Source organism: Psammomys obesus, unplaced genomic scaffold, assembly GCF_907164565.1.
Source record: "Psammomys obesus unplaced genomic scaffold, mPsaObe1.curated_primary_1811, whole genome shotgun sequence".
Lineage (NCBI taxonomy): Eukaryota > Metazoa > Chordata > Mammalia > Rodentia > Muridae > Psammomys > Psammomys obesus.
In genome coordinates this window covers 10,269,266-10,284,045 of record NW_026595981.1, presented here as the reverse complement: position 1 = coordinate 10,284,045, position 14,780 = coordinate 10,269,266, and the positions used below count along the sequence as shown (strand labels likewise).

The following is a 14,780-nucleotide window of genomic DNA, read 5'->3' as shown; positions in this document are numbered from 1 at the left end:
TTTTTTTTTTTTTTTAGAATTATCAACTGGCATACTGCAGTCTATAAAACCCCGCTGCTTTGCACCAACTCCTAACACTTGAAATCATTTCCCTCCTAAATATTTGAACATTTATTTTGACAACATGTATTGTAATTTTTGGGTTTAGAAGAAGACTTCCTTCTATTTCAAATGGTTTTGATACATTGATTACTTGTGTGAAACATTCATTCTATTCATTTAAGCTACATTGGTTCCAAGGACAAATTAATTTGCTTTTCTCAACCTGGAAAACTGCTGCAGTGTGTGCTATTTCTGTCAGTTTTATTAAGTCGCACGCAGACCTGTGCACTTTTTAGAGCAAATCACTAGGAATCTGACCAGTAAAAATAGCTTTACTGTTTGAATTCTGTCAAAATACTTTCAGTATCTTTTAGTAACTTCCACTAAAATTAAAGCTTTTCCTTGGAAGATTGTTATTAGTGAGTGTGGACAGTCAATGCTTTTATCATCATGTGTCCTGTCTTTATGTAGTTCAGAGTTTTCATATTGCTTTTTTGGGGTGCACTTTTTCTTATAGTCAGATACTTGGTGTAAACCTTGGTCCTGTGCTTGAAGCTGTGTTAAATACATTCATCTGTGTTATCTTGCTTAAGCCTTATCACTAAATTTAACTGTGAGGTAGAGTATAACCTACCTAAAAGTTTGTTTATTTCCCTTTCTTACTTGCTTATTCTTTGATGGTTCAGGGTCTAACTTATGCTAGGCAAACATTCTACTCCCCCCACCTCCCATTTCTCTTTACTTTTGAGACTAGGTTTCAGCTCCTGTAGCCTTGGTTGTCTTGGAACTCTGTATAGACCAGATTAGCCTCGAACTCACAGAGATACATGCCTGCTTCTGCCTCCCCATTGCTGGGATTTAAGCCTGAGGCACAGGGCCTGGTGACAGGCAAATCTCTGTTGAGTTGAGGCCAGCCTGGTCTATAAGGAGTTCTAAGCTGGTCAGATCTACAGAGAGAGAGAGAGAGAGAGAGAGAGAGAGACCGTGTCACTAAAAATAAAGGTCTAAGCCACCGACCTGACTACTTTTTATTTTGATAACAGTGTTTCATTAAGTTGCCTGCTATGGCCTTGAATTAACTCAGTATCCCTGCCAGGCCTTGAAATTTATGTTCTTCTGCCTCAGCTTCCCCAGTAGCTAGGATTACAGGTATGTACCACTAAGCTCCATTTAAGTTGCTTTTTTAAAGAAAATTCATTCTGACTGTAAAGAAGGTAAAGTGTTTAAGAGCCCTTGGTAGGCACCAGCTTTGGTGGTATACTGTCTATACTTTTAATCTCATCACTCCGGAGGCAGAAACAGATGGATGTCTGTTAATTCAAAGCTAACCTAGTCTACCGAGCGAGTTCCAGGATAGCCTGAGATATACAGAGAAGCACTATCTTGAAAAAAAGATAAAAAGATTTGGGAGAGAATGGGATCCATTAAAGTGTATTTTGGACAAGTGGCAGAAATCAAGGTGTGAGAGATAGGCAAGTTGGGCCAGCAAAATAATGGATTGGACACCTTGAACAGAAAAGTAGTGTCTTGCCCCTTTTTAGACTGACCTTACTATGCATAAATCAAGGTGTTAATTTTCAGTGACAGTTGGTAAAAGAATATTTTTCTCTAAGATCAAAAAGAAAGAATTAGAGATATGAGATATTGGGGCTAGAATGGTGGCTCAGTGTTTTAAGAATACTTAATAAATAAAATACTTGTTCTTAGCCAGGCATGGTGGCTCACACCTGTAATCCAGCAGTCTAGGAGGCAGAGGCAGGTATGAGTTTGGGGCCAGCCTTGTCTACAAAGTGAGTCCAGGACAGCCAAGGCTACATAGAGAAACCCTGTCTCAAGGAGAAAAAAAGGAAAGAAAGAATACTTATTCTTACAGAGGACCAGGATTTACTTCCCAGCACCCACATGGTGGTTCACAACCATCTGGAACACTGTGATACACAGACATGCAAAACACTCATGCATAAATTTGTAAGAAATGCTTATCATGAATTAGGCAGGAGAAGTAGCTGCAGTCTGGGATTTTGGTAGGAAAGGCAAACAGAAGGTGGAAATAGCAACTGCAGTCTATGGATGAAAGCTGGCTAAATATAGATGGTAGTAGGTAGATGGATATAGAAAAATGGATATCCTTACAAAATAATGCCTTTGATTCTGAGTATTTTTTCTCCAAGGATGTAATCATTGTGGCATAAAAATGGATAGAGTATACTAAAAGATTGTAAAACAGTATACCAGGTTGATAATCAAGCTGGGTGTCATAATGCATGCTTGTAACGATAGCTTTTGAGAGTCTGAGACAGGAGGATCACAAATTCAGGGCCACCCTAGCCTACATGTGGAGACTGTCTCAACAAAAAAGCAATGGTTGAAGCTGGACTTGATGGTTCATGCTGTAGTCCCAGATCTAGGGAAGTGAGGCAGGAGGATCATTGCAGAGCTCAAGGCCAGCCTGGGCTACTTAGGCCCTTTCTCAAAATTAATTAATTAACTAAGGTTTTACAACTGGGCAATGGTGGTTTATGACTTTAATCCCAGCTCTGGGGGTTGGGGAGAAGAAGCAAGTGTATCTCTGTGAGTTCTAGACCAGCCAAAGCTACACAGAAACATCCTGCCTCAAAACAACCCCCCCCAAAAAAAATAAAAAAGATTTTACTTAATATAGGAGACATTAAATTATCTGGGGAAAATGAACCAAGAAAAATTTGAAGCACAGTGGCTTGGAGAGATGCTCTTTAAGATAGTTGGCTATATTGGAAAGCTGCACAATTTAATAGTTGATGACACTGGTGCATTTACAGTGGCATGAGAGACTGAGTATAATAGACAGCTCAGGAAAAAAACTCAAATAATTTAAAGTTTCATTACGTAATGAAGAGACAGCGATGTACTTCACATCAAACGGGTGTTTCATTTAGATAACTGGCTGTTCGGTAAATAAGTTAGACCACTATATCAGATCATGTACTAAAGTGAACTGCACGAATTATATTTTTAAATATTACCTATTAGAATCGGCAGAATAAGTTATGGGTGGGATTAGTATCGTGCTGAAATTTATTGTTTAAAAGAAGTAGTTTTAAAGGTAACTTACAAATTACAAAAATATCGCATGAAAATACACGAAAGGTGAAGGTTGCTCTTCTTGCCAACACTGCAGTGCTATCTTGGCACGGAGAACACTTTTCTAAGTGTGAAACCAGAACCCTGGAGGAAAAGCAGGAAGACCTGCATTCAGTTGTCAGAATAGACAGGCAGTTTCCCCAGGACTCACTTGGCCAGCCAGCCTAACCTATTTAGTGAGCTTCAGGCCAGTGTAAGACCCTGCCTCAAAAAAATGAGGTGATCAGTGTTCCTGAGGAACAGCACTAAAGATTGCTTTCTGTGTGTCCGATGTGCACCTGCACATACATAACCACAGTAAAACTCTAATAGAAAAAAAGGAATTTTAACCTATAGAAACTACTGCAATGTTTGTGGGAGTACTCAGTGACCTTTTTTTTTTTTTTTTTTTTTTTTTGAGAGAGAGACATGGAGACATGATTTTACTGTGTAGTCCTAGCTGTCCTGGAAATGGCAGAGATCCGCCAGCCTCTGCCTCCTGAGTGCTGGGATTAAAGGTGTGTGCCACCACCACCTGGCTGGTGAGGTATCATTTTTTAAAATAATTTACTTTATTTTATGTACATCAGTGTGAAGATGTCAGATCCCTTGGAACTGGAGTTACAGACAGTTGTGAGCTGCCATGTGGGTGCTGGGAATTGAACCCGGGTTCTTTGGAAGAGCGGACAGTGCTCTTAACCACTGAGCCATCTCTCCAGCCCCTAGATACCATTTTTAAATGTTTTGAAATTTATGCTCGTGTGTGCTGCATGTGTGTGTCTGTACCTGTATATGGAGGCTAGAGAATAACCTGGGGTATCATCTTTAAGATCACCCATCTCTTTTGAGACAGTGTCTCATTGGCTAGACTGGCTGACCAGAACATCTCAGGGATCTTTGCTGTCTCCACCTTTAAGTGCTGGGTCATAGTTACAGCAGAGTGCCATCCTTTTTCATGGTTGCTCGTCCTGGTGCTTACAGAGCAAGCAAGCGCCCCAGCCTCCGTTTCCTTCCTCTTTCTGCTGCCCAAGTTTTCCTTTCTCTTCCCAGCCCTCTAATGTTGTTGAGACAATGTCTCACTTAGCGCTAGTCTAAAACTCATAAGCCTCTAGCCAAGTAGTTCTCAACCTGTGGGTTGTGAGCCCGTTGGGGTCATATCAGATATTCTGCGTATTAGATCTTAACATTATGATTCATAACAGTAGCAAAATTACAGTTATGAAGTAGCAACAAAAATGATTTTATGGTTGGGGTCGCCACAACATGAGAAACTGTGTTAGCATTAGGATGGTTGAGAACCACTGTTCTAGGTCCTTCCTCCTAAGTGGGTAGGATTATAGACACATGCTACTGTGCCTCTCCTTTTTTTTTTTTTTTTTTAACATTTATTTGTTTTAGAATGAGTGTGTTTGCACACTTGTGCATTTGCACTTGTGGCGAGGCATTTGTGTGGAATCCAGAAGGACAATTTATTGGGGTCATTTCCCCAGAGGTCAAACTCAAGATTGTCAAGTTTTACCTGCTGAGCCATATTGCCTGCCACACTTTATTTTTATTTTACTTTTTAAATTGTGTGTGTGTGTTTTGACTTTTAGACAAGGTCTTATTATGTATCCAGGACTGGCCTGGAACTTGCTATGCAGACCAGAAGAAAGCATGACATCCCCTGAACCTGGAAGTTAGGTGTGGTTGTAACTGCTTTTAACTGCTGAGTCATCTCTTCAGCTTCCCTTCCCTGCTGGGGTAGAGAGCTTGCTTAGCATATTGAGGTCCTTGTAGCTAGATCCACAGCACCACAAACCTTTCATGCTAAATTAAACATGTACAGAAGTAGACTAGGGTGATGGATGGACCTGTACTTGTCTCCTTTGTAGCTATCAGGTTACCATTTCTTATGTATATACATACATACACATTTATTTGCTTATTGTGTATATACATGTGAGGATCAGAAAAAATTTGCAGGAGTTGGTCCTCTCCCTCCACTTTGTGGGCAGCCTTGGCAACAAGCCCTTGTTCACTGAAACATATTGCTAGCACAAAGGTACTGTTTTTTATAATCTGGCATGGTAGCATATACCTGTAATTTCATCAGTCAAGAGGCTAAGACAGGGGTTGGGGTGGGAGTCAAGAAACGAAAGGTCAAGCTGGGCATGGTGGCACAGGCCTTTAATCCCAGCACTCAGGAGGCAGAGACAGGCAGATGGCTGTGAGTTTGAGGCCAGCCTGGTCTACAAAGTGAGTCTAAGACAGCCAAGGCTACACAGAGAAACCCTGTCTCAAAAAACAAAACCAACTCCCCCCCCCCAAAAAAAAAAAAGAGAGAGAGAGAAAAGCCATCCTGGTAGCAATCCTGATTTTTATTTTTTAATTTAAAAAAAAAATTAAAGGAATCTCTCTCACCCATTTTCCGCCTTCTTGTGTTTGGTTGCAAATCTAGACATGACTTCACCTATGATGCTGTGATAACTAACTAGTAAAATGCATGTTGTATGTCTATTTGCACTTTACTTGTTTCAGTCAAGACCCCGAGTTTCACTACTTGGTGGTCTTTTTTAGAGACAGAATTTCATATAGCCCACGGTGGGTTTGAACTTCCTATGTGGCTAAGAAATGACCCTGTTCTGATCCATAGTGGGATTACAGACATGCATCACTGCACATAGGACTGCTGAGCACTCAGAGCTACATTGGAGCTCTGGAATTTGTATGTCATATGTAATGGTGTACAATGTATGTGCTTTTGCACATAGAGAAGACATTGGGGGTCTTACTTTATCACTCTGCCTTATTGAGAGAGTTTCTTACTAGACTTGGAGCTAGGCTGTTAGTTAGCAAGTTCCATTGGTACTCTGTGTGGCCCCCACAATGCTGCTATTACACTCACATGTGGCCGTGCCCGGGCCTTTACCGTTGGTGATGAGGATTTGAATTTGGGTCCTCTTGCTTGGGCAGCAAGTACTCTTATCTCTTAAAGTGTTATTTTTTTTAATGTATGTTATAAATTTATTTTCCTCTTGTATTTTTCTTTTCATTTCCTTCTCTGTTTTAGAAATGGGTTATGTTGCTCTGTGAACAGAATTTTCTGTAGTCTGGAATTTTGATGGTCACTATAGGAAATGTTATTATCCCCCCACCTAGGTGCTTTTGCGTCTCTTTGTGAACACTTCATGACGTCAGTGGTTCATCCCAGACCTGTTTGGTTTTGTTTGAGAGTGTGATTGTAGGGGTGTGTGGTGTAGGTGTATATATGGAAGCCAGAGGTCAACCTTTGGGGTTATTCCTCAGGGACTGGTCTTGTTGTTGTTGTTTCAGACAGGGTCTTAGTATGTAGATCAGGCTGGCCTGAACTCACAGAGAGACATGCCTGCTTCTGTCTCCTGGGAGTGTTTAAAGGTGTGTGCCACTGTGCCCTGCTCCACTTTTGTTTTTTGAGAATGGTCTGTCTTTGTGTCTGTATTTTAGGCCATCTAGTGCTACATAGTGAAACCTATTTCAAAAAAGGTAAAAGAAGGGGTGGCTGATGTGTTTCTCATGGGAAGTGGGGCTAGCGTGCTCTGCAAGCATTTTAATGAGTGAACCAGCACTCTAGCTTCTGTGTTTATGTTTGCTGAGACATTAACACATTAACACAGAGTGGCCTGGAGTTCACAATCTTCCCACCTCAGCCTCCTGAGTACCACAGTTACAGACATGTACCACCACACCTCACTTTTAGGCCAGGTTTTTGTTTGGTAGCCCTGGCTGTCTTGGAACTCACTGTGTAGAGACCAGGCTGGCCTCGAACTCAGGATCCATCTGCTTCTGCCTCCCAAGTGCCGGGATTAAAGCCATGGGCAACACAACCACCACCAGCTTGTTTATATCTTCCTAATTTTTTTTTTTTTTTTTTTTTTGTCAATTTTAGATTTTCAACTGCTTTTGAAAGCTTCAAACCAGCCTGGAGGTGGTACCAGGCGTAGGTGGTGCACGCCTTTAATCCCAGCACTTGGAAGGCAGTCAGATCTCTGAGTTGGAGACCAGCCTGGTCTACAGAGTGAGTTTCAGGGCAACTAAGGGCTACACAGACCTTTTCTTGACAAAAAAATTAAAAAATATATATATATATTAGGAAACACACCTACTTTTATCTATAAATCAAAGCAGCCATATTCAGAACTTGTCCTCAGATTTTCCATTTTTGTCATATTCTCATAAGTGAGGTTGCTGTTCTACCAGCTGTTGTTCTACTAGCATCTTGCTCTAAAAAGTTACTTAGATCGCATATGGCAATTAACACAGAGGCCCACAGCTGGTCAAGGCACAGAGAATAAGATTGTAGAATGCTCAGCTCATGCCCCCTCCTTCCAAGGCTCAGGGTTCATTGTGGAGTAGAGAACTAAAAGACTGAGTCAGAGGTAGTAGAATACTGCAAAGAAACAGCAGGGTGCCTGCCTATGTGCACACACAAGTCCTGCTTCAAGCCAGTGCAGTGGACAGAGGTGGGCATGAAGTGCCACCCCTAGCCGTCGACCACTGATAGCCACTAGCAGAGGAAGACTCATTTTTGGCCTTTGGAGACCAACCCACACACACACCGGTTGGTGGCCCTGCAATCAAAAGAATATAAATAACACAAATTGAACTCCTTTTTAAAATATTTTAATTTTTTAATATCAAAGTCACTAACTTGTGGACTGTTTGAATAAATAATAGAATAACAGTACTGAATACTGTATAATTATAAACTACAGTGCAGAGACTATCTTGAATTTGTTTGTTTCTTCTGAGTTCCAAGTTCATACAAAGGTAGTGACTACCATTTTGTATTATTTACTCAAAATTTAAAGGCATATCTAGTGCCAGGCATCTAAGGATTGGGGATATAGTTGTGACTTAAGCTACTATCATAGATTATTTATTATAGATTTTAATACATTCTTTGAAATATTTTTTTTTATTTATTCTCCTCCCTGTCCCTCCCCACCTCCTTTCTTCCCCCAGTCAACTCCTCCTGTTTCCCTTCAAAGGGGGGTGGTTGGGCCACAGTGGTGCATGCCTGTAATCCTAGCACTTTGGGAGACTGTTAGGAGTCCCACAAGAACACCAACCTACACAACTATATAGGATCCATGTTTGTTGCTTTAGTTTCTGTGAGCTCCCATGAGCCCTTTTTAATTGATTCAGTGGCTTGTGTTCTCATGGTGTCCTGACTCCTACAATCCTTCCTCCCCCTGTTCTGAGGGATCCTCCTAGCTCTTCTTAGTGATTGACTGTGGGTGTCTCTGCACCTGCTGCCATCAGTTTGCTGGATGACAATCCTCTGAAGACAATTGGGCTAGGTACCAACCTATAGCAGAATATCATTAGGAATCATTTCATTGAATTGTTTTTTTTCTTTTCTTTCTTTTTTTTTTTTTTTGCTAGTCGTATATGTTTCTATCCTGACAGATGCCTTCATAGGTTAATGTCTTGAGGCTGCTTCTGTAAGAAGAAAGCACACTGTATCATGGAAAAAAAATCTAAGAATGGAATTTGAATTGAGAAGTCTAAAAGAGCTTCTTGAGGAAGTAACATCTTAGTAAAGACAACCTAAGTTATAAATTAACCAAAGAAATGTGGGGCAGTGGCTTATCTAGCCAAAAGTAAGACCTGAAAGAGCTTGTGTGGTGGGGATGTAGGGGACTGGGGCAAAAGAAAGAAAAGGTAAGGGCAGATGATTTTCAGGAGTTGATACATTTACGATTTTGGATTATGCCCTAAATGCATAGGGAGTGCGATTTAAAGGAAGATTTCAAATGGTAATGATATGTTTAGGGTGGTTTTGTTGTCATTGTTTTTTTAGTTAGGGTCTCATTATATAGTTCCAACTGGACTAGACCTTACTGTGTAGACTAGGCTGGCTTCAAACTCACGGCAGACCTCCTGCATCTGCCCTTTTAGGTGCTGGGATTACAGGAATGTGCCACCATGTCTGCCCAATTTACAGGTTTGGGATTTTGTTGTTGTTTTGCTTTTTTTGTTTGAGACAGGGTCTTACTAGGTAGCTCTTGCTGGTCTCCCAACTCACTGTGCCCTATCCCCATTTGCTATTTCAGGGGGTCACTCTGGTTAGTGCATAGAAAACTGAAGGGTGACAAGAAGGGTAATGGAGAGACCAGAAAAAGAAGGTGACAGTAGAAGTGGAAAATTTGAACCACAGATTGTTTACTGCAAATATGTAAACCTTTTAATTAATTAATTAATTAATTAATTAATTAGTTAATTAATTAATTAATTAATTAACTAACTAACTAACTTGTTTATGGACAGAATCCTGTACACACTTGGATTGTGGTTATATTCACTCTCATCATATTCCATCGCCTGTGAACTACTTCTTCCATTAGGTTGTAGCCCTCTTAGTGTGTGCCACCTTTGAAGGAAATGGTATCCTCTTCTTTAGCAGCCCCCTTCTTGGGTGGGTGTAGGGAGATACCAGAGCTTTAAAAATTTTTTTTTTTAATTTTATGTATGTATATACAGAGTAGATATAGACACACAGCATTCAAACAAAAATGGTGTACTCCCAGTTTGGATGTATGATACAATTTCTATGTATCATGGAGTTTTTCCTTGATAATAAGTCGCTCTCGTTTCTGAGGTTTTTTGTTTTGGCTTAATTTTTACTATTTAATGAGTTACAAATATGAACAGAATAGATAAGTTTCTGTGTGTGCACATACTCATGCAGCTTTTTTAATTAGTTAGTTCTATGATTTTTCATTTTTTTTTTATACAGTAGTTTTGAACTTGATTTTTTTGTTTGTTTGTACATTTGCTTGTTTTCTTCTCTTTGAGATAAGGTTTCCCTATAGAGCCCTGACTGTCCTGGAACTCACTATGTATACCAGTCACAGAGAGTCTTCTGCTTCTGCCTCCAGAGTGCTGGGATTAAAGGGTTATGTCACTGCACCCAGTCTTGCTCTCAACTTCTTTTATGTTTTTACTGAAATTTCCATGTGTTTTGTTAGAAATTAGACTACATTGATTTGTATGCCAAAATGATGTTAACTTTCAGTTTGTGATTAATTTTGAATTGACTTTGGGAGATGTGCCAGTTTAGAATCACATGGAGTAAGGAAGGTTTTTATTCCTTTCTGTAACTCCCCATGTTTTCTGGGGTCGGAGTAGGTTTGCATTGTGTAGGTAATAGCTGTCTTCAGTTTTATTACAGAATGTTTACTTTTGTTCCTGGAAACCTTTGCTCCTAAACAGTGTGATCATTAAACTGGCAGTGACGGTGCACACCTGTAATCCTGATACTCCAAATCCCAGCTACAGGCTTGGAGACTGGAGGATCATAGGTTGCTACACAGTGAGTTCAGGGCTAGCCTGGGCTACATGAAACCTTGTTTCAAAAAGCAACAAAAACAAAAATCCCTTAATTAGGCCGTCCCTTCCTTCCTGCCTGCCTTCTTTTCTGGTAGTAATTTATTCAACAGATATCTGCACATAGGTAAACCTTACTTTGGAAACTAAAATACCAGAGATGCTGCCTACTCCTGGGCCCTCTGGAGTATGAAAACAGGGAGGAAGCCTTGGAAGAAAAGGCCAGAAACAGGGTACAGCTGGTACAGATTGGATAGTGCAAACTTGGATTTCCTTTAAGGAAAGAAAAATCTATTTATAAGGGCTTTAGGGTGGCTGGAGGAGATGGAGGCCTTAGGAGAAAGGGAGGAGCTGAGTACGTAGAAGGTTCTTATATTTCTATCCTCCTGCCCTTCTTTCTCTTTACTCTCTACATCTAGTTAGATGCTTTTAAAAGCCCACTGTAGAGCCAGGTGTGGTGTCTCATGTCTGTGATGCTAGCACTTGAGGAGCGGAGGCGGCCAGGTCTCTGTTAGTTCAAGGCCCAAGGCTACACAAAGAAACCTGACTTGAAAAACAAAACAAAAGTCCATTATAGAGTTGAAGCCGGTGAGGGAGGACCTACAGTTGGAGGTAAGGATTCATTTACCTCTGCCTTTTGTTCATTTTGGGGGTCTAGCTGAGCCGAAGCTTGATGGACTATAGCTTCAATTCTGGCTCCACCTGGGACTCCTAGATGGACATGGAGGGTAGTCAAGGGCTCTGAGAAAAAGTGTGGGTAGGTATGACATCAGGCACCTGCCAATCTGGACTGGATGGAGTTTGTAAAATGGGGTAATGGCCAGCAGTCATGTTGTGTGTTATCCTATCCATATCCCGCAGCACCTCCAGTGAGGAAGAATAAGAGTTGCATTGCAGGAGTGTGGGCCAGTAAGGACTGAAGTTGAAGAGTGGTTGGAGAAGCATTTTCTAAGGAGCTGGATACTGACACACTGTAGTTCATTCAAGAGGCTGTGGATCCAGACCTCTAGTAAGGAGAGCCTTGAGGCAGGTGTGGGCTCCAGAAGAGCCAGGTGGCTTTAGGTGCCATTTCAGATTTGGACGCTTTTGTGCAGGCACGAGCTTTGATGTGGGAGAACTTGAACTCTGTAGAGTTGGGGTTCGTTGTCCAGATTTATTCTTGGGTTGGGTTCCTCGTGTCATCATCTGTTCCCAGGGAAGATGAGCTGTACAAGTGGAGGGTGGTCAGTGTTCCACCAGTATGCAGCCTGCTGACCACATGTCTATAGACAGCGTTTGACCATTGATCCCAAGATGAACTCCAGAGAACAGTACTACCAAAAACAAAGGCAGGAAACATCTTTACAGGGAGATGGTAGTGTAGGGATCCACCTGTAGGTTCTGGAGCTGACAGGTGACATGTACCATATGAATTGATGTATCCAAACTCTAGAACTGGAGCGTGTACCTTAATCTAGATGATAGAGATGGTCAGCTCAGCTTTGGTGAAGTGGTGGACTACTAGGGACACTGTCTCAGCCATGTGTTCTAGCATCAGATTTAAGTACAGTTCATCTTTTTGGAGAGCAAAGGAAAGATGTGAAGGAAAAGGAAGGCAGAGGCTGTGGAGGTGTCTAGAGAATAGTGAGAGAAGGACTGGATCTCTCTAAAAAGGCAAGCAAGAAAACATGGAATTAGAGTGGAGCAGCCCACACACCTCTGGGTACCCACGGTCTTACCCTCTTCCTACTAGAAAAGTGCCATGGCCTCACACTGTGGCAGTGGTACATTTTGAACATAATCATTAGCCCCCTGGTTCTTGAGCCTCTTGTCCCAAAGAACCTGTTGATGGGCACCAGTTCCCTGTGCTTGCCAGCTGTGCCTGGTACGTTATTCCAAATGAGCCATGTCACTCACTTTGATGTCCAAGCTGAGCCGCCTCATGGGAACACTCTGGCTTTCGCTCTAGAATCTAGAGTCAACTTCCCACTGTCACAGCTAGCCTCACTTTGAGTGTCAGGAAACTAGTATGTTTAAGGTTTCTGTGCCTTCACCCATGTCCCCCAAATAATGTCTCACTTTCTCTCTCTCTCTCTTACACACACACTAGGCTCCTGCTTCTTCGACTGCTACATTTGTCAAGCTTCTCAGTGCATCCTTTTCTTAGACCACCTTGTAACTAACTCTTGTGTATGTCATTAGTGTTACAGGTTATTGATTGATTGATTGATTGTGGTGTTTTATGTTCATGAACATTTTGGGTTTTGTTTAGTTTTTGTTTCTTGAGGTAGGGTCTTGCACTGTAGCCCAGATTGACCCAGAACTTGCTGAATAGTTTTGACTGACCTTGAAATCATGATAGTTCACCTGCCTCAGCCCTTTGAGTAATGAGATTGCAGGGATAAGCCACCACGCCTGTTACATTTTAGAGTTTTATGTGCTCATTTGTCGCCTTGATGTTTTTGCTTGGAATATAATGGTTAAAAAGTCAATGTTATCAGGTTGCTTTTAGTATTCTGATTCGTGTATGTTCATATGTGTAGGTTCCTTGTATATGCACAAAGAAAGTATAGAGGCCAGATGTCTGTCTTTAGTGTCAAAAACTAAGAAGCTCTCTAACTTTGGGTTTTTTGTTTGTTTTTCAAGATAATGTTTCTCTGTGTAGGCTTGGCTGTCCTGGACTTGCTCTTAGACCAGGCTGGCCTCAAACTCACAGAGATCCGACTGCCTCTGCCTCTCTGAGTGCTGGGTTTAAAGGTGTGCCCTACCACCCCTGGCTTAATTTTGGGTTTTTGTTGTTTGTTGTGACAGGATCTCCACTGGCCTGGAGCTCACTAAGCAGGCGAGATAGTTGGCTAGCTTGTGAATCCCAAAGGATCCTTTTGTCCCTGTCTGCCCAGTGCTGGTGATCACAAGCACTTTCCATCATGCTTTTCTTTTTCACAGGGGTTCTGAAGTTAGAGCCTAGGTCCTCATGCTTGCATTGGCTAATGCTCTATTGTTTAGCTAATTGCACAGGCCTAATTTAATTTTTTAACATTTAAAATTTCGGGTTTGCTGAGTTAGCTTGGTGGATAAAAGAACCTTCTGTGCAAGCCTGGAATTCAGTCTCCAGGGCCTGCCGTGGAAGGACAGAATGGTTCCCTCCCGAAAGTTGTCACCCACACATACAGTTGCAGTCATATGCTCACAGTCATTATGAAGAAAATAAAAAAATTAAGCTATTTAGGGATTAGATACTATTTTTTTCGAAAGTTGGAATCTCCAAAACCCCTTTTATTTTGGGATAAACTTGATGAAATACTTTTTTAAAATTTATTTATTTTATATGCATTAGTATGAAGGTGTTGGATCCCTTGGAATTGGTGTTACAGACAGTTGTGCGCTGCCATGTGGATGCTGAGAATTGAACCCAGGTCCTTTGGAAGAGCAGATAGTGCTCTTAACCACTGAGCCATCTCTGCAGCTCCTGATGAAATAATCTTAATGTAATTATTAAATCATTACCCTTGTCTGGTAATTTAAATTCATTTTATCTGGAAAAGTTAAATGTGTCCATATATAGAATAGCTGTTTGTTACAGGACAGTTCTCAAACTGTCTTACAGAAGCAGCGCCTTAAATTCCATTTCAAATCCAAGTTAGCTTAGACCATTTTCAGGGAAGGGATATTATGAACTGCACAACACATAGTTGAGTTTGTTTTTATTTGACTGGCAAATATAGGCAAAGGGGTTGTATAACTTGTTTTCATTTTATCTTTTTTTTTTTAAGATTTATTTATTATTTATACAACATTTTGCCTGCACACCAGATCTCACTGTAGATAGTTGTGAGCCACCATGTGGTTGCTGGGAAGTGAACCCAGGATGTTTGGAAGAACAGCGAGTGTTCTTAACCTCTAAGCCATCTCTCCAGCCCTCATTTTATCTTTTATAGAAGAAATTCAGTCTTACGGTTGATAACAAGTCAGTCATTTTGGGGGGACGTGCATGTGTGCAGTTATGCACATTCCATCTTTCTTCCCTGTGTTGCACATTTGTGTGTGCACATGTGCCATAGCACACTTGTTAGAGTATGTATGGTCTGAGGCTAGCTTTGGGTGGCAGTCCTCAGCTTCCTTCCTGTTTTTCTGCTGTGTATGCTATTCTCCTGTCTCCACCTCCTATTTTTCCTGTAGGATTGTTGTGATTACATCCTGTGGATTCAAACTCCTATCCTCATCCTTGCCTGGCAAATGCTTTACCCACTGAGCCTTCGGAAGCTAAGATTTTTGTCATAGTGGTTTGGGGGGGAAGATGTCTGAGTATC

General features: G+C 41.2%; 1 protein-coding gene across 1 annotated transcript in view; it reads right to left on the bottom strand.

The window, feature by feature from the left end:
* Ppm1d (protein phosphatase, Mg2+/Mn2+ dependent 1D) overlaps window positions 1-9,483 on the bottom strand; it is a 53,260-nt gene extending 43,777 nt beyond the window's left edge. Inside the window, exon 1 of the mRNA XM_055619571.1 lies at window positions 9,419-9,483. Within this exon, the coding sequence (XP_055475546.1) occupies window positions 9,419-9,483 (65 nt within the window). The remainder of the gene's footprint in view (window positions 1-9,418) is intronic.
* Window positions 9,484-14,780: the final 5,297 nt, after the last annotated feature.